This window comes from Rhinatrema bivittatum, chromosome 8 (assembly GCF_901001135.1).
Source record: "Rhinatrema bivittatum chromosome 8, aRhiBiv1.1, whole genome shotgun sequence".
In the NCBI taxonomy this organism is placed as follows: Eukaryota; Metazoa; Chordata; class Amphibia; order Gymnophiona; family Rhinatrematidae; genus Rhinatrema; species Rhinatrema bivittatum.
The window spans coordinates 160,415,848-160,440,092 of NC_042622.1; the positions used below are offsets into that span (position 1 = coordinate 160,415,848).

The window sequence follows — 24,245 nt, forward strand, 5'->3', positions numbered from 1 at the left end:
GCCAGTCCTACTTCTCTCGAGGATTGGGAATGCCACCCCCCCCGCCCCGGATTGGAGCCATATAGAACTATGTGACTGTTCTTTCATAGAGATGAACTGCCAGCTCTGTTTTTCCAGACCTTGATGCTTGGGAGTTCCTGGGGCAGATTCAGTTTCTGAGCCAAGGAGAAATCTTCCTTGTGTAAAGCCTCTTGGTTTTTTTTCCCTTGTGATGGAAGCCATTCTAGATTGATTGAGCTTGAGAGTGGTGCCCCAGAGGCTATTTCCAAAGGGATTGGATTTTGGAAGGCCCATACCCTCTGGATTCGGTGGTGAGAGACCACTTCCGTTTTCTGCAGAAGATGCACTTGTGTGTAGTCTCCAAGTGGACCACTATTCCTGTGAAAGGGGGAAAGGCATTGAAGGATGCTCATGTTAGCAAGATTGAGACTATTTTTGAGCAGGTGTTTGAAGTTGTGGTAGTGACCTTACATCGCTTCATGTTCCTGATGGCTTGCTCTCGTTTACTTCTTTCTAAGGCATATCTGTATATTCCCATCTGGCTAGAGTACAAACATTTTCTGCGATTCGTGGTTTTGGGTTGTTGTCTGTTTCGAGTACTACCTTTTTGGTCTGGCTGCTGTGCCCAGAACTTTTTCCAAGGGTATGGTGGTGGTAGCAGAGTTGAGAGGATGGGATTCTGTTACACCTGTACTTGGATGACTGCCTGATCCTGGGCAAGTGGAAGAGAGCCTCCTGGTGTCGCACAAGGTGATCTCCTTGTTGCCAGAGCTCGGGTGGGTGGTGAACCTGACCAAGAGCAGTCTTCAGCCATCTCAGTCATTACAGTATCTCTGTGTTTGGTTTGACAAGAAGCAGGGCAGGGTTTTCCTGCTGGAGGTTCGTATTCAGAAGTTGGCGCAAGTGTCTGAACACAGTACACCTGACAGTGTGGTCCTATTTATAGGTGCTAAGATTAGCGGTGACCCTGGAAGTGGTGCTGTAGGCTAGGGTGCATATTCATCATCCAGTGCTCCCTTCTGTCTCATTGGAGTCCACTGTCTCAGGACTGTTAGATTCAGCTCTACTTGCCGATGGAGGTCTACTCTCAACGACAGTAGTGGTTACAAGCGGATCATCTAAAAGTGGGTTTCTCTAAAATCACCAGCCTGGCTAGTACTCATGACAGATGCAAGCCTCCAGGGTTTGTCCAAACAGATGACAAGCGGAGGACGGTCTTGTATTGCAGAAAAAGTAGGATGACACTAATCGTTGTATAGTTGAAAAGTCTTTATTTGGCGCACTATTGAATAAAAACTCTTGCCCAACTCTGGACGAGTTTCACCTTAAGAGGCTGCTTCAGGGTCCAATCTTTGTCGCCTTCCTCTGCTTTGAGCAAGTATTTTATTCAATATTATTCCAAATAGCCTCCAAGGTTGGGCATCTCACTGTCAGGAACTGAGCTCAAGGGCGCTGGAGTACAGAAGTCTCTATGGAACATCAGTTGGCTTGAAGCCTGGGCAGTCCGGTTGGCATGCTTGCAGTTTGGTGACAGGTTGCAGGGTTGAGCAGTCCGGACAATGTCAGACAATGCAACGACAGTGGCCTACATCAATCAGCAGGGAGGAACCAAGAGCCAGCAAGTGTTGTAGTAAATAGACCAAATTGTGGAAGGGGCGGAAGTGTATCTTCAGGAGATCTCAGCCTTGCATACTGCAGGAAAAAGATAATGTAAGACTTTCTTAGCGGACAGTCTGGACCCAGGAGAATGGGTATTGTCAGATGAGGCGTTCCAGCTGATAGTGGATTGTTGGGGCCTTCTGTTTCTAGACCTGCTAGCGACTTCTCGTAATGCAAAGGTTCCTCCTATTTTTTTCAGTCACAGAAAAGATCCAAAGTCATTGGGCATTGATGCTCTCATGCAGAAATGGACAGAGGACAAACTGCTGTATGCCTTTTCTACCATGGCCCATGTTGGGCAGAATGATTCGGAGGGTTGAGAGTTACAGAAGGATGGTCCTTCGGGTGGTACCAGATTGGCCCAGGAGACCCCATGATATGTGGATCCTCAAAGGCTCCTGATAGACTCTTCCCCCCCCCCCCCTCCCCCGTTTCCACCACACAGGGATCTGTAGCGGCAGGGGCCTGTTTTCCATGAAAATGTAATTCTATTTTGTCTTAGAGTATGGCCCTTGAGAGGGCCATGGATATTCTACTGTGGCGACCACCACTTTGCTACGAGCGAGAGAGTTCTCCACTTCCTTAGCCTATGTGCAGGTTTGGCGAGTGTTTGAGGCTTGGAATGAAGAGCAAGGGGTTCGGTTAAGATCCTGCTCATTTTGGAATTTTTGCAGGATGGATTGAATAAAGGGTTGGCCCTTAATTCCTTAAAGATACAGGTAGCAGTTCTTGCCTGTTTCAGGGGTCAGGTGAATGGTGGTCCCTTGTCGGCTTATCCAGATGTGGCCATTTCTTGAAAGGAGTGATACATCTTCATCCTCCCTTGCAGTTAGTTGTAATTGAAGAATTTGTAAACAAAAATTCTTTGTAAAGCCGCCTTAAATAAAAAAAAAAAACTTTGGGAAATTTAGAAAACGATTTCTCTTAAATATCATATCAGAACCTTACATAGGGGGCTACATTTCTTAGCTGGCACGGGCCTAATTCTTGCTCTCTCTGGCCTTGATGGGAGTGGTGGCACTCAAGGATCTCCAGGATAGATTCTGCTCAAGTGGTTTTTTGAAGTCTCAGCTTTGGCCCTTCAAGCAGCTGTATGCGGAAGTCTGATGCAGAGAGCCTATTTGTCCTGGGTGCAGAAGGTGCATGACAATCGTTCAGGAACTGCATCTGAGGCAGCGCAGGCGGCCTGTTTAGAGGCGAGAGTGGCCTATGTCCTTGCCAATGCTCTGTATGACATGATATGGACTTCTGCCAGGAGTATGGTCTCAGCAGTGGCGGCACGCAGGCTCTTGTGGCTGCAAAATTGGTCGACAGATGTGTGGTCTAAGACCCAACTGTCAAACCTCCCTTTCAGGGGCAAGCTTCTCTTTGGGGAGGATTTGGAAAAGCTTGTGAAGCAGTTGGAGTGGAAAGGCAATAAGTTGCCTGAAGACAGGACTTCTTAGGACCCTTCCTTTCTGCCGCGAGCCCATTTGAGAGGCTAGATTTTGAGCAGGCAGAGCCCCTGCGCAAGCTTCACAAATAGTTTTGGGCAGACAATGCTTTTGGAATCGGCGCCAGTCACCTTGGGACGGTGGGTCCCAAGGCACCATCGCGGTGCCCAAGGTCTGGGATTACCTGCGGGTCCTGGGGTCCATGGCTTCTACGCTGGATTTAGTGCCATGGGCTTTTGCTCACATGCGGCCTCTACAGGGGGCTCTGTTATCCCGGTGGAATCCGCTGACTGAGGAATTTCAGCTTCCATTGCCAGAGGATGCCAGGTCACTCACGTGGTGGCTGTTGAAGCACAATCTCTAGAGGGGAATGGGTTGGAAAATTCCCCACTGGTTACTTGTAACCACGGATGCCAGCCTCTCTGGATTGGGGGGTGATTTGCCTGGGGAAATTGGTCCAGGGTCAGTGGTCACCAGAGGAGGCGGCTTGGTCGATCAATCGACTGGAAACCAAAGCCATGCGTAAGCCTTGTTGACATTTCTTCCGCTCGTTCGGGGCAAGTTAGTGCAAGTATTCTCGGACAATGTGACCGCAGCGTACATCAATCGTCAGGGTGCTACGAAAAGTCCATTGGTGTTGGAAGCACAGGAGCTGTTCCTGTGGGCGGAGAAACATCTGGAGAGACTAGCTGCTTCTAATGTGGCTGAAGTGGACAACATGCAAGCGGACTTCCTCAACATATAGTGTCTGGTTCCGGGGGAGTGGGAGTTGTTGTCAGCGGAAGCCTTTGCTTTGCTGCAAGCAAGGTGGGGCAAACCAGTGATAGACTTCAAGGTGAATCTTGCAAATGCGAAAACAGATCACTTTTCAGTCACAGACGGGAGGTCGGATAAGAGGGCATTGACACTCTCATTCAACCATGGCCGACACATGTTTCCTCCGTGGCCACTCGTAGGAAGAGTGCTGCGGCACATTGAAATTCATCCGGGCAGGGTGGCGCCTGAGTGGAGTTTGCGGACCTTCTGCATCTCGTGGTAGACAGGCTTGTTCGCTTGGCTCATATCTCAGGGACCTGTATTTTCAGATCGGGAGGATCGCGTCTATCTAGCAGCCTGGCTTTTGAGAGGTGGCAGCTCAGTTTAAAGGGATATTCAGAGCCGGTGATTGCAGCTTTGCTTCAGGCAGGGAAGCCTTCCACATCAATGGCTTATGTCCAGGTGTGGAGAGTTTTCGAATCCTGGTGTTTGCTGAATAAAGTACAGCCCTTACAGGTGGACTTCCTGCAGATCTTACAATTTCTGCAGTGCAGGTTATCTAAGGGGCTGGCATATAATTCCCTTCAGGTCCAGGTTGCAGCTTTGGGTTCCCTGCGTAGCAGAATTCAGGAAAAGCCGCTGGCATCTCATCTGGATGTGATTTGTTTCCTTAGAGGGGCAAAGTATCTGCCCCTCTAAGGAAATTTGAATTTGGTTCTTCGGATGCTGTGTGGGCCTCCTTTTGAACCAATGCAGAGGGTGTCGAAGGATTAACCTTTAAGACAGTTTTCCTTGTGGCTATCTGTTCGGCTAGGCCAATTTCTGAGCTGCAGGTGTTGTCATGTATAGACCCTTTCCTCCATTTTTCAGACGATGGAGTGTCTTTATGAACGGTTCTGTCCTTTTTGCTGAAGGTAGTCTCTTGTCTTCACTTTAATCAGGTGATCAAGCTTCCTGCCTTTTCGAACTTGACAGCTGATTCTTCGATGGCTAGAGAACTTCACTTATTGGACTTGCATCTTATCCTTTTGCGATATCTCAAGGTGATGAATCCCTTTTGGTGATCAGATAATCTTTGTCCTGTTCAGTGGCGCAAAGAAGGGAAATAAGGCTTCCAAGGGCACAATTGCTCGCTGGTTAAAGGAGACGATAGCTTTGGCTTACATCTGCAAGGGCCGGCTGGTGTCAGAGGGGTTGCAAGCATATTCCACTAGGACGAAAGCGACCTCATGGGCGGAGTGTCAACTGCTTTCTCCGCAGGAGATCTGTCATGCAGCAACTTGGTCTTCCCTCCACATTTTCACCAAACATTATTACTTAGATGTGCGTGCTCCAGAGGAAGTGATGTTTGGGGTGAATTTATTGCACACGGGTCTTTCAAGTTCCTGCCCAGAATAGAGGGGCTTGAGTACATCCTACTCGTCTGGACTGATCCAGGATGCGAACTGGAAAGGAAAACTGGTTCATACCTGCTAACTTTCGTTCCTGAAGTACCACGGATCAGTCAGAGACCTGTCTCCCTTCTGACGAAAGATTTCTTTGCTTCTGGAGATGGCTAAGCTGATTGAGCTGACATTCGATTTGATCAGTGATAAACTGTACATTTTTTTCTTAAGTCAAGGGGGCTAGTTTGCAGGGGGCTTCAACTTTAAGTCTGTTTGCCCAAGGTTTATTGGGGGTTTTTGTTAAGGTGAACATCTTGGCTTAGGTACAGGTCAATTCAGAAGGACTGCAAGTGGTGCACTCGGTTATGTGGTAATGCCTCGGTTTTGTTCTCTGCCTTCATCTGCTGCCTTTGTCTGGACTGATCCGTGGTACTTCAGGAATGAAAATTAGCAGGTAACCAATTTTCCTTTCAAAAAGCAAGATTTTAACTCAAGCTTATAATCCTGCAGCTTGACCCAGCAGCTTGACCCAGTACTAAGTTTTTCCGCAAGATGGCTGTTTGTGAAAAAACACAATTACTGGTCTCCAGTCAATCAGCTCATATACTAGGGACTGTCAACAACTGTGTGCTTGCTGATCATAAGGAATGAGTGGACTGCCGCTTCTGCCAATAAGGCGCTATGGACGCGCTAGTGTCCCTAGTGCCTCCTTATTAGCGTGGGCCCTCATTTGCATACTGAATCGCACGCCCAGGAGAGTGACCTGGGCGCGTGTTGGGAGAGTGGGCGCTCGCTTCGGAGCGCCGGCTCTCCCGTGCAGTTTACTGAATCTGCCTGATAGTATTCTATTTCTAATGTAGATGACAAGTCTAGAATTTGTATTGTAGGGTCTTGTAAGCATGTTAAAATTCATTGCTATTGTCTTAACTGCCAAAAACAATTCTTTGCTATTTTACAAGCAATTCTGAGCAAACTTCTCTTGTCCTTATGTTTGGCTTACATTTTGAGCCCCTGGGTTCTTGGATGGCTGACTTTATGCTTAAAGTACCCTCCATAGATTCCTTCTAGGTGGTACAACAGGTTTGTTTTGATTCCAAACAGCTGAGTCACCGTAGCAACTGTTGTCTTATAATGGTTTTTATATTTTGTCTTTTGTTATATATAGTGATTGTATTTATAGTTTTATTGTATCTTGTGAACTTCACTGGAAAAATGGGTAAGAAAATTAGGTACAAAAAATAAATGTAGCTCGCATGTCATTGAGAAAAGAAATTGATTTAAATGCATTTCTAGTGTCAATTGGATATGCTTCTGGATGTAGAAATGCTAAGCAGAAACCTGAAATGGTTTTGATTTCCTATTTGGAGTCTTTGTTCTGCAGCTGATGTATTGGAATATTTTTATGGATTGTCCTATTAGATGTTAAGGAAGATGAGCTTGCAAAAAAGTCTCCTCGAATGAAATATAAATAAAACTTAAAGGGGGCTTAGTAACTTGAGTTTGATTTCATGGCCAGATCTCTTCTGCCTGGGCTAGCCAGTGCTGGAAATATTGTAGTGCAGCATTCACAGCTCCTGAGGGTGGGAAAGTGCACAATAATACTTAGTGGCCAGACCTGGGGTTCACATTGGCTGCGTTCTGAAAGGAGCCAGAGTTTGTGGTCCCTAACTGAGGAATGTTGGTGTGATGGCTGAGTTGTGAGGGGGAAGATTATGAAATGGGGAGAATGAGGAGAAAAGGGGAATCTTAATTACATTGTTTCAGTTATGAATTTTTATTTACTAGTTTTGCTTCCTTTTCTTAAACAATCTTCTACTGCTACAACTGTTAATTTCTAGATGTAGACGGTGCTGTACAGATACACACAAGATTTGGTGGTCCGTGTTACATGGAGCTTATAATATTAAGACAGATAAGAAATAAGTGTTCGGGGAGAATTGCACCAGGGATAAGATCTAAGAGTCTCAAATGTTAATTATTTTTTTCATGTGTTTTGTACTTAACCTGCCTTGCCTAGTTCTTCCTGTATCTTCTTTGGTTTGTGTTTGTCTTCAAAAGCGCAAGGGAGAAGTTCAGTATTGGAGATAAAATTTTGCATAAGAGTGGGATCTGGGGTCGTCACATCTGATGTTAAGGTGGCCAAACAGGTGCATAAAGTGACAGTAAAAGCCAGAAAAATGCTTGGCTGCATATGGAGAGGAAATGGTTTACAGAAAAAAAGTCCCTATATAAGTCCCTGGTGAGATGTCATTTGGAATGCTGTGTACAGTTCTGTAGACAGCATCTTCAAAAGAATATGTACCAGCTGGAGTTGGTCCAGAAGGTGGCTACTAAAATGATCAGTGGTCTTCATTCTAAAGTATATGGGGATAGACTTAAAAATCTGAACATGTATATCTTAGAGCAGTGGTTCCCAACCCTGTCCTGGGGACACCCCCCCCCCCCCCCCCCAGCTAGTTGGGTTTTCAGGATATCGACAATGAATATACATGAGAATTTGCATGCACTGCCTCCATAACATGCAATTTCCTAGCATGTAGCAGATTGACTCGGGACCAATGGGTATAGTGCAGTCCTGATAGCAGTTGGAGACGGATCAGATTTCAATCTGACGTCAGCCCTAGTACATATACCCCTGCAGGAAGTGCAGCTCTTCAGTATTTTCAGTCTCCATAGCAGTTAGGGATTCTATGCACGCTCGCACAGCGTTAGAATAATTTTACCAAAGAAAACCAAAATAAGAAATCTTACCTCTACAGACGAGCCCTGCTCTCCTGCGGTAACACTCATTGGGTCCCTCCCCCCCCCCCCCCCCCCCCCAGTTGAGAATTTCCTGAGGTGATTTCCACGATCCCTCAGAAGGAAATCCTCTGTCCGGCAGCCAACCCTCGGCAGGGACCTAGCCCCTGACATCGGGTGAGGCTGAGAGGTGGCGGTGAAGGTATTTTCCCTCTTCCCCCCCCCCCCCCCCCCCCCCCCAACACACACAGCCGGAGACTGCCCGGAACGAGACCGGGAAGCACCAAGACAAGGTAAGATAGAAATCTATTTAAAAGTCTCTGGTCTCTGAAGCTCGGAGTCGCACAGGTCACCAGCCGGGACCAGTGCCACTGGGTTGATCTGACCTAGCAAGGCTAGACCCCGGTCAGATCAGAGGGTCCTCCCACGTGGAGACCCTCCGAGGTGGTTGCCATATTGTCCGCGTGGTCACGTCACCATTTTGATCTGTTCGCCGTTCCGATCCGTGCGCACAAATACCTTGTGTGCACAACGTCGCGTGCCCAATTACCATGCGCACAAGCGACGTATAGCCACGCGCTTACTGTGCTGGACGCATAACTTCGATCTGTGCGCACAACAGCGCACTACTCCCTGAGCGCGCACCAAACCTATGCACACAACTTCGTACCGGAGCAGACAACTGTATTTTACGCGCACAAGCCATGGCACCACCGGAAAAGAAACTCAAGATTCAGGGCCTTTGCCCAGCATGCCACAGAGCTGCACAGCATGAGGAGGCCACGGCCCTGTGTATACAGTGCGAAGAGGCCCTAGGGGTTCCAACTCATGGCCCTCCCCAGCCAGTACTGGGTTCCAGCCTCTCGAACAGTACGCCGGACCAAGCATTGCACAGCAGGGACCCCCCTCAAACGGGGCTCCCCAGGGACACGGCACCCCTTAGTCTAGACCTAGTATCTATCTCCTGGGTGGAATTCTTCAAAGGTCTGCATACCTTCATCCACATGCAACCGGGGCCCCCTATAATATGGCCACAAGCTCCACCAGAGGACCTCAACATCCTGGGACCCTCTATGCCCAGGGAAGTGATCCCACCGCCCAGAAGCCCCACCTTTGGGGACACGGACAACTCTGATGAGGATTCAGAACCCCTAGAGAAAGGGGAATGCCCTCCAGGGACAGAGCCCCACCGAACCATGAGATACTTCTTCACCAAGGACGAGCTTCCAGACCTGGTCACACACAGCTTAAAAGAACTTGCTATCCTGGGCACAAGTGCTTCAGGCGAACCTAAGACGAACCCCCTACTAGAGGGTCTCTGCCAGACCTCCCATCATTTCCCACTATTACAAACCGAATGGGATGCCCCAGAAACTATGTTCAAAGGGAGGGCGGGCTCTGGCAGCCATGTACCCTCTGGACCCAGCCGCCAAAGATCTCCTGGCATGTCTGAAAGTCAATGCCATGGTCTGCGCGGTTTCGAAGCGCACTATTATCCCAGTGGAGGGAGGAGCAGCACTCTCAAGGATGCTCAAGACAGACGTCTGGAATCCATCCTCAGTCTTTTGACATCTCTGCTATGTCTCTACAGATCGCGGCCTGCTGTGCGGTGGTGACATACGCCTGCTTATCGCAGACCAGGAACAACACTCCTGGGGAAGCCCTGCAACCAGCAGTATCATTCCTCGCGGATGCCACTTCTGATCTGGTGCGCACCACAGCTAGAATAGTGTCATCCGCCGTGGCAGCCAGAAGAGAACTCTGGCTCTGAAACTGGTCGACCGACGCATCTTCCAAAACGAGACTCACAAGGATGCCATTCAAGGGAACCCTCCTGTTTGGAAGCGAACTAGAGAAACTAGCCAACAAATGGGGCGAGTCCCCACTGCCATGGCTAACCGGAGGACAGGAATAAGAGAAACCAGCGATACTTCCCCCGAACTTCCAGGGGCAGAGGATCATAGTGCTTCAACCCATATAGAAGCACATATCAAGTGACCCGCCCCGCAGGCCGGAGCCAGTCCTTTCGGAACAAGCACAATAAAGGAGAGCCAGCTCAGGCCAAGGCCCCAGCCGCACCCCACAATGAAAATCTGCCCACCCATCCAAAGGAGGAAGCCATAGGGGGCAGGCTTGCCCTATTCTACCAGAGATGGGTCGAGAACTTCAAACAAGTGGGTCCTAGCCATCATTCGAGAGGGATATTACCTGGATTTCCACCACCTCCCTCCGGACAGGTTTATGGAATCACCCCTGCCACGACTCTTCCAAGATGATGGCAGTGGAAGCTACACTGACCAGGTTGCTAGCCTTAGAGGCTATAACTCCGGTGCCTCCACAAGTAAATACTAGACATCATTCCATCTATTTTATCTTTCCCAAGAAAGAAGGAACATTCAGGCCCATCCTGGACCTCGTCTGTCAACCGTCACCTGAAGATTCCTCACGTCCGCATGGAAACTCTATGCTCGGTAATAAGGGGCGATACAACTGGGAGAGTTCCTTACATCCCTGGATCTGTCTGAAGCCTACCTACACATTCCAATCCATCAAGAGCAACAGCGTTTTCTACACTTCACGATCCTGGACCGTCACTACCAGTTCCAGGCACCACCATTCGGGTTAGCCACAGCACCCCGGACGTTCACCAAGATCATAGTGGTGGTGGCAGCAACACTGAGGAAGGAAGGAATCCATGTACACCCTTACCTAGACAATTGGCTGATCAGGGTGAAATCCCCAGAGGAGAGCCACCAGGCGACCAACAGAGTCAAAACGCTACTGGAGAGCCTCGGGTGGGTGGTCAACACAAGCAAGAGCTGTCTGCAGCCCTACCAATCTTTAGAATACTTGGGAGTCCGGTTCGACACCAAACAAGACAAGGTCACCCGGACACAGACAAGGAGATCAAAGTTGATGACACAGTTGCGAACCCTGTTGAGCGAGCTTTGCCCCACAGCATGGGACTACCTACAGGTCCTCTGCCTCATGGCATCCACACTGGAAATAGTGCCATGGGCAAGAGCTCATATGAGACCCCTAAGGTGCTCACTACTATCACGATGGAATCCACTGTCCTAGAACTGCACCGTACGCCTTCAGCTCCCGGACAAAGTCCGGACCCAACTACGATGGTGGCTACAAGACCACCATCTGAGCCAGGGAGCGATCCTGCTCACCATGGCCGCCAGCCTACAAGGATGAGGAGCACACTGCCAGGAGCTGACCGCTCAGGGATGATGGAACAAAAGAAGAGTCTGGGTGGAACATCAAATTGCCTAGAGGCCCGGGCAGTCATGCTAGCCTGCCTACGGTTCGGTCACAGACTCGGACAAGTCAGAGTAATGTCGGACAGTGCCAGAACAGTGGCCTACATCAACTGTCAGGGAGGAACCAGAAGCCAACAGGTGTCTTTGGAAGTAGACCCCCCTAATGTCATGGGCAGAAGCGAACCTTCAAGAGATCTCTGCCGTCCACATCGCCGGGAAAGACAACGTCGCTGCGGATTACCTCAGCAGAGAAAGTCTAGACCCAGGAGACTGGAGGCTGTCTACCACAGCATTCCAATTGATAGTAAACTGTTGGAACACCAACCATGGACCTCCTGGCAAGCCGGTCCAACGCCCAAGTGCCCAGTTTCTTCAGCCACAGGCGGGAACCCCAGTCCCAGGGAATCGATACTCTGGTACAGACCTGGCCACAGGACTCTGTTATATGCCTTCCCGCCATGGACCCTATTGGGGGCAATCATCCACAAGATAGAACATCAGAGGACCAGTACTTCTAGTGGCCCCAGACTGGCCAAGAAGACCATGGTATGCAGACATGCGAAGACTGCTGACAGGGAGCCCCCTCCCTCTACCTCCTCACAGAGACCTGCTCCAACAAGAACTGACCCTCCATGAGGATCCAGCTCAATTCTCTTACAGTCTAGCCATTGAGAGGACTCACCTGAGGAAGAGCAGATACTCAGCAGTAATTGACACCCTACTCCGAGCATGCAAGTTCTCCACATCCTTAACATAAGGATTTGGAGAGTGTTCGAAGCCTGGTGCGAGGACCACGTCATAGTTCCACGCTCAGTCAAAATTCCTGTGGTTTTGGAATTCCTACAGAACGGCCTACAGAAGGGCTTGTCTCAACTCCATCAAGGTACAGGTGGTAGCATTTGTCATGCTACAGAACCAAGAGCGAGAGCGGCAGCATAGCCTCTCACCCGGATGTCTCCCACTTTCTGAAAGGAGTCAAGCAGATCCGACCACCCCTAAAGTGGCCGGTGCGTCTTTGGAACCTCAACCTGGTCCTAGATTTCTTAGCAGGAGCTCCTTCAGACCTCTTCGCAGCCTGTCTCTCAGACTATTAACATTGAAGACAGCCTTCCTGGTGGCAGCCTGTTCAGGCCCACCGTATCTCCAAGCTACAAGCACTGTCTTGCCGGGGGCCGTTCCTCACTCACCCCGGGAACCATCCAGTTACGCACAGTTCCCTCATTCCTCCCCAAAGTGGTGTCTGTCTTCCATCTCAACCAAACCATCTCGCTACCATTGCCAGATGAGCATAAGAATTCAGAAGAGTCTCGTAGCCTACGCAATCTCAACGTCTGTAGACTCCTAGTCCGATACCTGGAAAGGTCGGAATCCGTACGAAAGACGGACCATCTATTCGTCCTTCACAGCGGGAAGAAGCAAGGGGAAGCAGCCACGCAAGCAACCATAGCTCGCTAGATCAAAAAAGTCATCAAGGCAACCTACGTAGAAGCAGGCAAGCCACCGCCTTTACAAGTCATGGCCCATTCTACTAGAGTCCAGGCAGTTTCCTGGGCGGAAACCAAGATGCTGTCATATGCCGAGATCTGCGACATGGTCCTCCATCCACACCTTCTCCAGGTTTTACCGCCTGGATGTTCAGGCTCTGGAGTACACAGCATTTGCAAGGGTAGTACTAAGTGGGTCACGGGCAGCCTCCCACCCGGTTCAGGAGTAGCTTTTATACATCCCATTAGTCCTGAGCCCATCTGCTACATGCTAGGAAATGGAGAAATTACTTACCTGATAATTTTGTTTTCCTTAGTGTAGACAGATGGATTCGGCATCCCACCCACAGCTGCCGTTACTCATGGAATTCTCGGGGGGACATCCCCAGGACAGAGTGATTCATGGGTAAGCCATGCTTTCCTTCAGCTAGAACATCCATCCTACCAGGTGTTGACGTTTCTCGTTTGAGGGCACTGGTGGTTTCCAGCTATAACCAATTCCAACCGGTTCAAATTAAGTTAACCAAGTAATAAAGTCAATCAAGTTATTCAAATTATTCAGTCATACATATATCCACAATGCTTTTCAAGGAGAATACTGAAGAGCTGCACTTCTGCAGGGATATATGTACTAGGGCTGACATCAGATTTAAATCTGATCTGTCTCCAACTGCTATCAGGAGTACACTCTACCCATTGGTCCTGAGTCCATCTGTCTACACTAAGGAAAACGAAATTATCAGGTAAGTAATTTCTCCAATTCTCTCATGCATGTTCACTTTGGATATCCTGAAAACCCAACTGGCTGGGGGGTCCCCAGGACAGGGTTGGGAACCACTGCCTTAGAGGAAAGGGGTGATATTATGTAGGCATTCAAATATCTCAAAGGCCTCCATACACAGGAGGCAAGCTTCTTTCAATGGAAAGAGGCTCTAGAACAAGGGGTCATGGAATGAGAATGGTGCAGCCTCAGTGGGTAGACTGAGTAGTCTTGGGAAATATTCTTTACAGAGAGGGTAATAGATGCCTAGAACAGCCTCCCAATGGATGTGGAATATGAATTCAAGAACTCATGGGATAAATACAGATAATCTGAGCAAGTGATGGGAATTGTAAAGCTAAATTTGTGTGGATAGACTATATGGTCCTTATCTACTGTTGTATTTCCATGTTTTTTCTGCAGGTATGGTTATCTTGTTGCATTGAATACTTGCACGTAAAACTTTCCATCTCACAATCTGACTAAAAAGAATGTTTGCTTTTTCTCAAAACTTTGTTCACTTTAAAGGTCTTTGCTTTTGTAGATGACTGTATAAGTTCTTGAGCTGTTTTGTAAGAAAATAATTTACTTGTTTCTTTATTTCAGGTCGGTGAACTAGTAAAGGTCACGAAGATTATGTGAGTGGTCAATGGGAGGGAGAGTGTAATGGTAATGCGGTCACTTTCCATTTACACATGTTCGTCTGCTGGATCAACAGAACCCAGAGGAGGACTTCAGCTGAGTGTTGGTTAACAGCTTTCCTTGTGGATGGGAACATACTCATTTTCTTCAACTGCCATTTAGACTGTTTCCTACAGATGTTAAGTGCAGTGTAGGTTATTTGCCCGTTCCTGATCCCTGTGCTTGAATTTCACCATTCCTTTCTAAGGTTCTCAAGATTCAGGGTACGAACTTGAATTTCCTCTATGAAGAAGCAGGATGACTAGATAATTCTAGCTTATAATGCTGCTTTGTCCATATGCAGAATGCTATGTATTTGGTTGTAAAAGGGGGTGGAGAAGCAACCTTTGTTCTTTTGTTTCCTCCCTTTTGTGTAGGGAACTTCCTGCACCAGGCAGTGATAGAAATGGTAGCTCTTCACATCTGCTTCTGCTGTACTTTCCTCTATTCATCACACTAATTTCTTCCTCCTGTAAAAATCCAAGAACTGTTTCCTTTCAATTTAGCAAATCATGCACAGTACTAATCTGTTTATATATTGTGGAGTACATGTGTATTTTTTGATTGAAAAACATGAGATTTGATTATTCAAAATGTGATGCTTTTCACATTAGAAAATCTCTGCATTTTGTGCAATACAGACGGTCATGCTGCAGGAACTACTTGGTATTTGAGATGTTTCTCTGCATGTCCCTTTATACTGACTCATCCAGCCATGGCTAGAGTTAGTGAGCTCTTTTGTATAGGAGATAAAATCAAGTAATTTAGTATCATTCCTAAATCTTCTACTCTGAGTAACTTTTAGTATTCCATTTCATAAAATTAATGCTCAGAAAGATGCAAGTGAAACTGTATTAATGTTACAGTAAGTTTCAACTGCAAGTATGGTTTTAAATCTTCATAGTTTCAGTATAGGTATTTTCTGTAGCTACAGAAAAACTGTAGAACAGTTACTGAGGAAAGATTCTATTTTCCTTCAAAATTACTGAAGATACCTCTGAAAATTGTGGTCCAAATCATATTTCTACTAATCTTTTAAAAGCAAGCAGTAGTCCTTATTAAAAATGTTCCTTATTTGATCACATCAGTACATTGTGACAAACTGCAGTTTATAATTGTGAAAATTAATCTTTCATAGAATCCCGAGGTGGTTTGTATTCTAGTAATGGATCAATTTGTGTTCAGTCTATACCATCAGTCTCAAACCAGTATTTGCCCTCCAGGTAGCAGCTTTTCTTGTAAAAACCATAGCAGCCTAAATTTTGAAGATTGCACACAATTTCTCTGCTGAAATCCCTAGATCTTACATTGCAGAGTAGTAGCAAGTCCTGATTCCTAAGAGTATTGTTAGGTGTGTAACACTCAGAACTTTAACATGCATGAAATATTACTTTGTTACATATCTCCACTGCATTACTGGAAAGATCTAAATTTAATTGAATTTATAACACTATCAGGTTTATAGACCCAGATATATATATATACAATTTACATTTATGCATTGTCATAGCATTTAAAAGTACAGACCAGTTTCAATCTTGAGTAGAAAATTGTCAAGTAATATGGGGAATTGTTTACAGCAGAAGTAGATTACCCCTTTATGTTTAGCACAGAAATGCAGATATTCAAAAGCCATTTAGACAAATAAATGAAGTTATCTGTCTAAATGGCTTAGCCAAATTTGGCAACTTATCTGGCTAAATTCTAGCCGGGTAACTCTTTATCAGGTTTCAATTTAGCCAGATATGTCTGTGTTCCTGGAGCGAGCGGTAGGCATTTCAGGAAGTAGTAGTTAGACTGCCATGCTACTGAATAACCTGGTTAAGATGGCCAGATAAGTGTATCCAGTTAACTTATCTAGTCATTCAGCGGCTGAATTTGGACCCCACAATGTGCTGTGTAAGTGTCTATGCTTATGCTATGCTGAACGTGTAAGAAATGTAGAGATGCTATTGACTGTAAAACTGTTTGATATTGGCAAGTTGTAGAAATTAAGGATCTTGGGGCTAGCAAATGTGGAGCAATTCATGCATATTTTAGTTCCACTCAAAAATAAATTGCAATCCTGTAATGTTTACTATAGAACATAAATCATCAGTACTTGTACATTTAATTATTTTACTCAAGCCAGACACAATAATACAGAATATCCATTCTCATCCCAAATAAGACAAATTAATCTGAAATAAAATGAAACTTCCAGAACTTTCCCTTAAGTATTAATTAGGACTATTCAGTTTCTCAACTAAGACTATCTTAAAATACTTGGAAGACTTCCATTGCGGCCAGTAGCAATTGAGGGATTAACTGTTATATTTTACAAGATACATAAAGCTTGCCCCAATAGTCCAAAAAACCTAGCTCCGAAGTAGTCTACTGTAAAACAGACTTACTGTAATTGAATGGAAGATTTTCTAGAAGTCTAGGAATTCAGGACAGGCCCACTTAGATAATGTGTTCCTCTAAACCCACATTCCCTCAAGCCAAGGGAATCTGGCATGACTATCAGATCTGCAAAAAGTTGTTGAAATAAGTACAGTGATGTAGGGCAAATCACAGATCCAAACATTTTTGAAATTAGCTGGCAACTCTATAAAATATTGCAGTCTTGTCGCTTCTAGCTGTTCTGAGTGTTCATTGCATTTAGTAATTTATTTCCATTTTTATTTCATATTTGTATATACTGTTCACCCAGTACCAGACTGACCAGAATGGTTTATAACAATAAATCAATTAAAATAACACTAAAATTAAAGATATCACAAGCAGTTCTAGTATATTTGAAAGCTCATCAGTAAATTCTTTGCTGTTATAAAACTTCATTCCTGAGCAGATTTTACAATTTTGAAAACTAGTAATGAGCAACTTTCGCTTTATGTATCAAAGTAGAATTGGCACTGTGCTGACCCTCAATTGAGCCCTTGGCATCACACTAACGTAGAATGTGACTTTTTTTTTTAAAACAGGGTGGTGTGAACGTATAAAACACATTAGGACAAGAATAGATCTAGACTTGCAGAGTTGGAAAACATATATGCTAGCCAAAATATTTAGAGGCCTGAGATCTATAACTTTTCTCATTTAGTTATTTTTCCTTTTTCCCTATTCTGTTTTTTTTTTCTTTTAGCATGTTGTGTTAGTCTTCTGTCTTTTGGGGGGGGGGGGGGTGTGGAGGAATGTGATTTTGCTTTTTGGGGTTTTTAGGGGGGCCTGCTTCATTCCTTTTCACAAATCACTTCATCATTCTTTTCATCCCATTTTCCTTTTCTCATCCACACTTGTCCTGCTTCCCTTTCTGTCTAACCTCCCTCTTCAATCTTCATTGGGCCCCAGATGCATCTCCATGGCCCTGTACATGATGCTTTTCCGGGCCACAGCTGCACTTTCCATTCTGCCTGGCCTAGCAGCTGACACTTCACCAGGCAGGAGGTGATAGTCTGCTGGCAGGAATAAATGTTTAGTTGCCTGAGTAACCAGACTTTTTTTTTTTCATCCCCATGTGCATGACACCAAAACAGGGCTGACTAAATTAGTCCAGTCATTGTAATGACAGCCCTGAGCTGGGGGTCATGCCCTAAGTGACCTGGCCACTAAACATTACCTTTGAGCAATGACCATGACTTTTCTCTCCCTTCTTCACCCCCTCCCCCCACCAGGGTCTGTCATGCTGTCTTCGTTCTGGACGTCATTTAAAAATTGAGTGCAATGGGGATTGTTCTCTGGCCACAACTGTAGTGGTTGATTTGTTTTTTATTCTTAGCAGGAGATTTAAAAATCCTTTTTTACTTTGGTGATACAATGACAATTATTGCCAATTGGGTTTGAGTAGCAGTGTTAACCCTATATTTTACAGGTTCTCAGACTTGCCAAAAGACCAAAAGGAACCACCATCTGCTCATAAGCTCAGAACCTGTGCTCGGATCTTAGTCTAAAGGATACCAAAATCCATTAGCTAACTTGCTTGTCCTTGTTCATGGACATCTTGTTGAAACAACCTGAAGAAGAATGCTGCCTCTTCTGCTTGTGGTTAAATGCAACGTGTCTGTAACACTACTTTAAATAAAGAGGGTGGTATCAAAATGTTAATGGTTTATGTACACACATGTATAGTTTAAATTATATTAATAAACCTGTATCTTAGCATTTGATATTTATTTATTTTGGGCAAGGTCTGTAAATTACCTTGGTGCAGAACTTATGATTTGCTTATAAATGAATGTATTTGCCTTGCACAAAATGTTTTTGCAATGAAAGGGAGCTGTCTTCTCTGCATGGAGGTATCTTGTGTAGCTTAACCTCTCCCAAAATTAACTTTTATCCATCTGAAAGAAATCCATCAAAGTTGTAAATACAGCAGAAGCCCATTTTGATGCCTTTGTAATTTTTTATTTGTTTCTGTGGAGATGGATGGTCTAACTTTTAAAAGAATTGTGTTGGAAGTTGTTTTTAAAGAGTTATGATGGCTTTGGTTTCTGATTTGGTTAGCTGTGCAAAATGCATGGAAAACTCTACAAGAATTCTTGCAGAGTTTTTAGAGCAGAGAAACAATTTTACACCTTAAACAAAAGGTGTTTAAGACACTATTGTACCAGGAGCAAAAATTCCTTATTTTATGTAATTATCTTCTGACCCCTCGAGATATTACATTAATGCATCAACCCATCAGTCACTAAGAATATCAGAATATTTTCATAGTAAGTGATAGAATATTTGGGAGTTTTGAAATGTCACATGGTTTGAGGCGTCACCCTTGGCCCTTAAATGTTGAAGTTGTTCCTTTTTCAGGTCAGATGAATTAGTGGGATGAAAATGAAATTTTGCATTTGTACAGCACAAGTTATTCTACTTTTATAGCTAAAATCAAGAGGCAGAAATGCAAATAAACAAGCTGTTTATTGGACCAATGTAAAAACCTTTTGACAAGTATTCATGAGATCAGTGTGTGCTAACCTGATGAAGGGAGTATAATTCAGAAAGCAGATTAGTTTATTGAACTAAATACATATCACTTTAAAAATCTTAATTGTGTGTATATGGACTAACAGAGCAATCACACTATTAAATCAAGAGAAATAGATTACAATTCTTCATTAGCTCAATTCATATCATTTAGGAAAATTATTCATAAACATATTTATCTGCTTCCATTCAAATCTGCAAAAGCCCCAATTAGAATTTGGTCAGAAAACTTAACTTTTCCATGGTTCCAGTGTAAACCACTGGGAAAGTGGTTATTTTGAGCACAAGTTACAAGTTTCCTTAACCTTAATATTCTGATATATTGTCTAATTACAGTGCACTTATTCATTACAGCATATTTGGAGTAATCTGAAAACATCAAGTTGACAGAATATTATCTCATTTCAGAACAGTCAATCTTTTTTAGTATTTGACCTGGATAAACTTGTATTGATCTGTAGGAACTTTTCTTGTTAATAATGCAAATAGATATTTTTAATTGACTTTAGTAACTGCATTGTGATGTTTTTTTTGGGGAGAGATGATTAGCAAACCAGTGTTGGAGCAATATATATATATGAACATGTGCCAATGTATTATAACACTATACACTTTTTCAACAGTTCTGAACTTTTTTTATTTTTCTTTAGTATGTAGTGTATGTATGTTCATAAGTAGAAATAAAAATTACAAATCTAGTCTACAGTAATTGAACTTTTATTTTAGAGGTACAGTTTCAAAATAAGCTAGAATTATAGCTGAAGTGCAAAATGCCATTTTGTGGAATGGAATAACTATTATGGGACTAAGACTGTGTAAGCCTAAGGGGACAGCTCATGCAACTTGTTTTTTCACTTTGTTATAGAAACTAGATTATGGTCTGTAGGCAGGAAGCTGAACAGGGGTGGGGGGGGCATCTTTAGCAAATATTTATAGTGGTTTACAAGAAAAGAAATCAGCTAACAGAGCAAATGTTGGTAAACCTATTTTCTCCTAGGACAAGCAGAATGGTAGTCCTCGTGGGTGACATCAGATGGAGCCCGGCATGGAAAACTTGTCAAAGTTTTCTAGAAGCTGTGACCAGCAGACTGAGCATGCACAGCCTGCTACTATCTGCTCATCCTGTGAGGTCCCCCTTCAGTCTCTTCTTTTTTGTGGTGCAGTTGCCTCATGGTTTGTGGAGCTCTCAATTTTCTTTTTTTTCCTCGTCAGTTTGGGTCTTTTTCCTGTTTTCCTCATTGGGTCCTCCTTTGCGGTCAGTGCCTCCTCGGTTGGTAGGTTATTTTTATTATTTTTCCGAATTTGTGGTCTATTCCAGGCTCATCACCTTATGGTGACCACCAGTCAACTGCATGCCGGGTGTTTTTTTCATGGCATTGACCGGTTTTCATCGGTGCCCCAAATGCCTGCGGACCATGTCATCACTGATCCACAATGAGGTTTGTATCCTCTGACTGGGGGCTTCGCACAACGTCTGTTGATGACTCCATGGACTCATCCTCTGATTATTCGGACGACCCCCTTTTGGAGCCCTCCCCTCATTCCAAAAAGGTATAGCAGCTTGTGTCCCATCCTTGACAGGGTGTTAAACAAGTTCTCGTAAAAGAAAAGTTCAATATGGTCTCTCTGGGCACATTGATCCTGATCAAAGAGGCTTACACTCATATAGCCATTTTCCCCAGCCACCGGAAGTACTCTGCTTTGTGGGTGAGTGAGGCCCATACCAGTACAGGGTGCTGCCCTTCGGGCTGGCCTCAGCCCCCCCCCCACATTTTCACCAAATGCCTAGCTGTGGTGGCTGTCTACCTCAAGTGTCAGTTGGTGCATGTCTTCCTGTACCTAGACTTGTCAAAAGCGATTCCTATGCAGGGGCCTTGAGTGCTCTGGCCCTGACAGTGCAGATGCTACAGGCTTTAGGGTTTGTCATCAACTATGCCAAGACTTATCTCTGTCCTGGACTTCATAGGGGCCAGACTGGATACGGCACAGGTGAGAACATTTTTGCCCAGGGATCGGGCTCTTGCCCTCACCTCGCTGAACAGCGGGCAGGTATCTGCCCATCTTCTGCTAGGTCGCATGGCAGCTTCCGTCATGGGGACCCCTCTCGCTTGCCTGTGCATGTGGAGGGCTTAGTGGACCTTACGGTCCCAATGGCGACAAGACATTCCAAGACCTCAAGAGTCATGGATCCCCTGCAAGTGTCCCTGTTCTGGTGGGAAGATCTCTCCAACTTGGAGAGGGGGTTTTCCTTCCAGTCTGCTCCACCTCAGGTGGTCCTCATCGCTGCCTGTCCGCAGGGCTGGGGAGCCCATATGAACAGTATCCACATTCAGGGTCGTCTCTGGACCGGCTCCGAAGTCCATTGTCAAACTTCCTGGAGCTTCGGGTGATTCCTTACATCTTGTGGTGGTCTTTCAGAGACCAGTTGTCATAAGGCAGTCCTGATTCGGGCAGACAACCAAGTAGCGATGTGGTATATCAACAAGCAGGGAGGCACAGGCTCCTTCCTGCTCTGTCTGGAGGCAGTACAAGTGTGGACCTGGGCCCTGTCTCAGGATGTCTCTTCAAGCTATGTACCTGCCAGACCACTTAAGCCACTCTTTCCAGCCCCATAAGTGGTCCCTCACCCCGGAGATAGCCGTCAAACTCTCGCCAGTGGGGTATACCAGATGTGGACTTTTTTTCCCCTTCCCACTCTGCCACAAAGTGAGCAGGTTCTGCTATCTATGGTCGGGGGTCAGGCATCTGTCCTGCGATGCCTTCTTCTCCCTCCACTGGGGCAAAGGCCTGCTATATGCCTACCCTCCGCTGCTGTTCCTCTTGAAGACATTGAAACTTCAATAGGACAGAGGTACCATGATACTTGTTGACCCCCCTTTTGGCCCAGCCAGGTCTGGTTCCTGCTTCTGCAGGACCTGTCACTAACGGGCCCCCGATCCGGCTGGGGATGGTGCCTGATCTCATCTATCAATATCAGGGCACCCTATGCCATCCAAACTTCTGGGCATTGGCTCTGATGACATGGATGTTGAGCACACAGTCCTTCAATCCTTGGCACTCGCGAACTGCATCTGCCAGGTTCTGGTGGCAGCTTGGAAGCCTTCCACCAGGAAATCTTACAGCTTGAAGTGGAAACTGTTTTCCATCTAGTGTGCAGGGCATGACTTGGATCCTTTCTCATGCCCCCCCTCCCTTGGCTGCTGGACTACCTGTGGCAACTCTGAGTCTGGGCTGCAAACCAGCTCTATCAGGGTCCACCTCAGTGCTGTTGGTGCATAGCAGTGTGGTGTTGCTCGCACACCTGTTTTGGTGCAACCTTTAGTAGGCTGCTTTATGTAGGGTCTTCTCCAGCTGAAGCCGCCCCCCCCCCCCCGGGCCTCCTGGGATCTGAATGCTGTCCTGGCACAGCTTCGTGTGCTCTCCTTTTGAGCCATTGCAGTCCTGTGCCCTGAAGTTCCTCATCTAAAGTCATATTCCTGGTGGCGATTACTTCGGCTTGCAGAGTCGGTGAGCTTCAGGCTCTGGTTACGTACCCACCATACACCTGGTTTCTTCCACATCGTGTAGTCTTGTGTATGCATCCTAAGTTCTCTGCCCCAAGGTAGTGTCTGACTTCCACCTCAATCAGTCCCATCGTTTTGACCCACCTTCTTCCCGAGGCCTCATTCATACCTTGGACTGCAAAAAGGCCTTGGCTTTCTACCTAGATCACACAGCTAGGGCACAGGCAGTCCACCTAGCTCTTTGTGTCCATTAATTCCAACCGCCTGGGAGTAGTGGTGGGTAAAAATAACTTGTCTAACTGACTGGTGGATTGCATTGCCTTTTGCTACACGCAGGCAGACCTCCCACTAGCTGGCAGAGTAAAGGCTCACTCTGAGGGCTGTTGGCGGGCAGTCCCTGTCGTTGAAATTTGCCGAGCCACAACATGGACTTCCCTTCACACGCTTGCTGCTCATTCCTGCTTGGACAAGGACGGGTGCCAGGACAGTGAATTTGGTCAATCCATCCTGCACAACCTGTTCCAGACCTGAACCCCAACTTCTGTGCTTTTGTGGGAACCAGACAGTCATCACCTGACCCTCAGCAGTACAGTTGTGTCCATTGGCACCTTGTTCGATCACTGTTGGTCACTTGTGCTAATGAGGACCAGTTGGAGCTTGGTACTCACCCACATGTGTCGCCTAACATCCTGCTGTCCTAGGAGAATACTTGGTACAGGTAAGCAACTGCTCTTTATGTTGCATTTGTTGGTAGTTTGAGTCTTCAGCCTTAAACCTCGTTCCCCTCCTACCAATGTCTTCTCAATTCTCCAGCTGATCTCAGCAAGGAAGGAGTCTTGTGATCTGTTCTCTTTATTTTAAAAAAGAAGCTGCTAGCAAACTTGCTTAGGAATTCAGTACCAAGCTGTACCTTTTGTGTGTGGTGCTGTTACCTGGGGGTAGTGGGGCAGAAAAAGATGGCTGCTTCTTGGATTAAGGAGCAGGAGCCTTAGGCACCCTAAGAGTGCCCCAAACATGCACCCTATGAAAACAAAAGCTAACAATTTTGCATCACAAGGTTACTTCTGATTGCCTTTGTACCTCCCCCCCCCCCCCCCCCCCCCTTTTTGTTTTTCCAAGGAAAATAACATTTTGTATTTTGGGCTGATGGTGTATGGGTGCTTGTGTGTGGGGGATGGGGTAAGTAAGAGTGTTGGTATGTGGTGTGGGGGACATGTGTAGGTTAGATTGGGGGGTGTGGTGTAGGCATGGGCAAACAGTGGAGTAAAGGATGGATGTGCTCTGTTGTTTGGTAGCAAGAATATGCAATCAAACCCCACCAATCAGTGCCAACTGGGCATAAAATGACAGTAATGTGTATGCACAATACCCCAAATTTGGAAACTGTGCAATTCTGGCTACTCTATTTTGTCACTCCTAGTTGTCTCTCTCCCCCCCCCCCCCCCCCAAGCACTTCAATAAATAGGCTTCCATGCATTCTACCTACCCCCAACATCTGCTTACCATTTATCCCAATTCCCCCAGACCCCCCCCCCCCCCCAAAGACCAGGGGAATTAATGCCAAGATACAGTATACACTATTTCCAGCAAACCAGTTAGTGTTTCTTTGGGTAAGAT

General features: G+C 45.9%; 1 protein-coding gene across 2 annotated transcripts in view; it reads left to right on the plus strand.

Moving 5' to 3' along the window:
• CRK (CRK proto-oncogene, adaptor protein) overlaps positions 1-19,828 on the plus strand; it is a 37,766-nt gene extending 17,938 nt beyond the window's left edge. For both annotated transcript variants that reach the window (XM_029611650.1, XM_029611648.1), the window contains exon 3: positions 14,092-19,828. In XM_029611650.1, coding sequence (XP_029467510.1) covers positions 14,092-14,099 — 8 coding nt within the window. In that variant the 3' untranslated portion in view covers positions 14,100-19,828. The remainder of the gene's footprint in view (positions 1-14,091) is intronic.
• Positions 19,829-24,245: the final 4,417 nt, after the last annotated feature.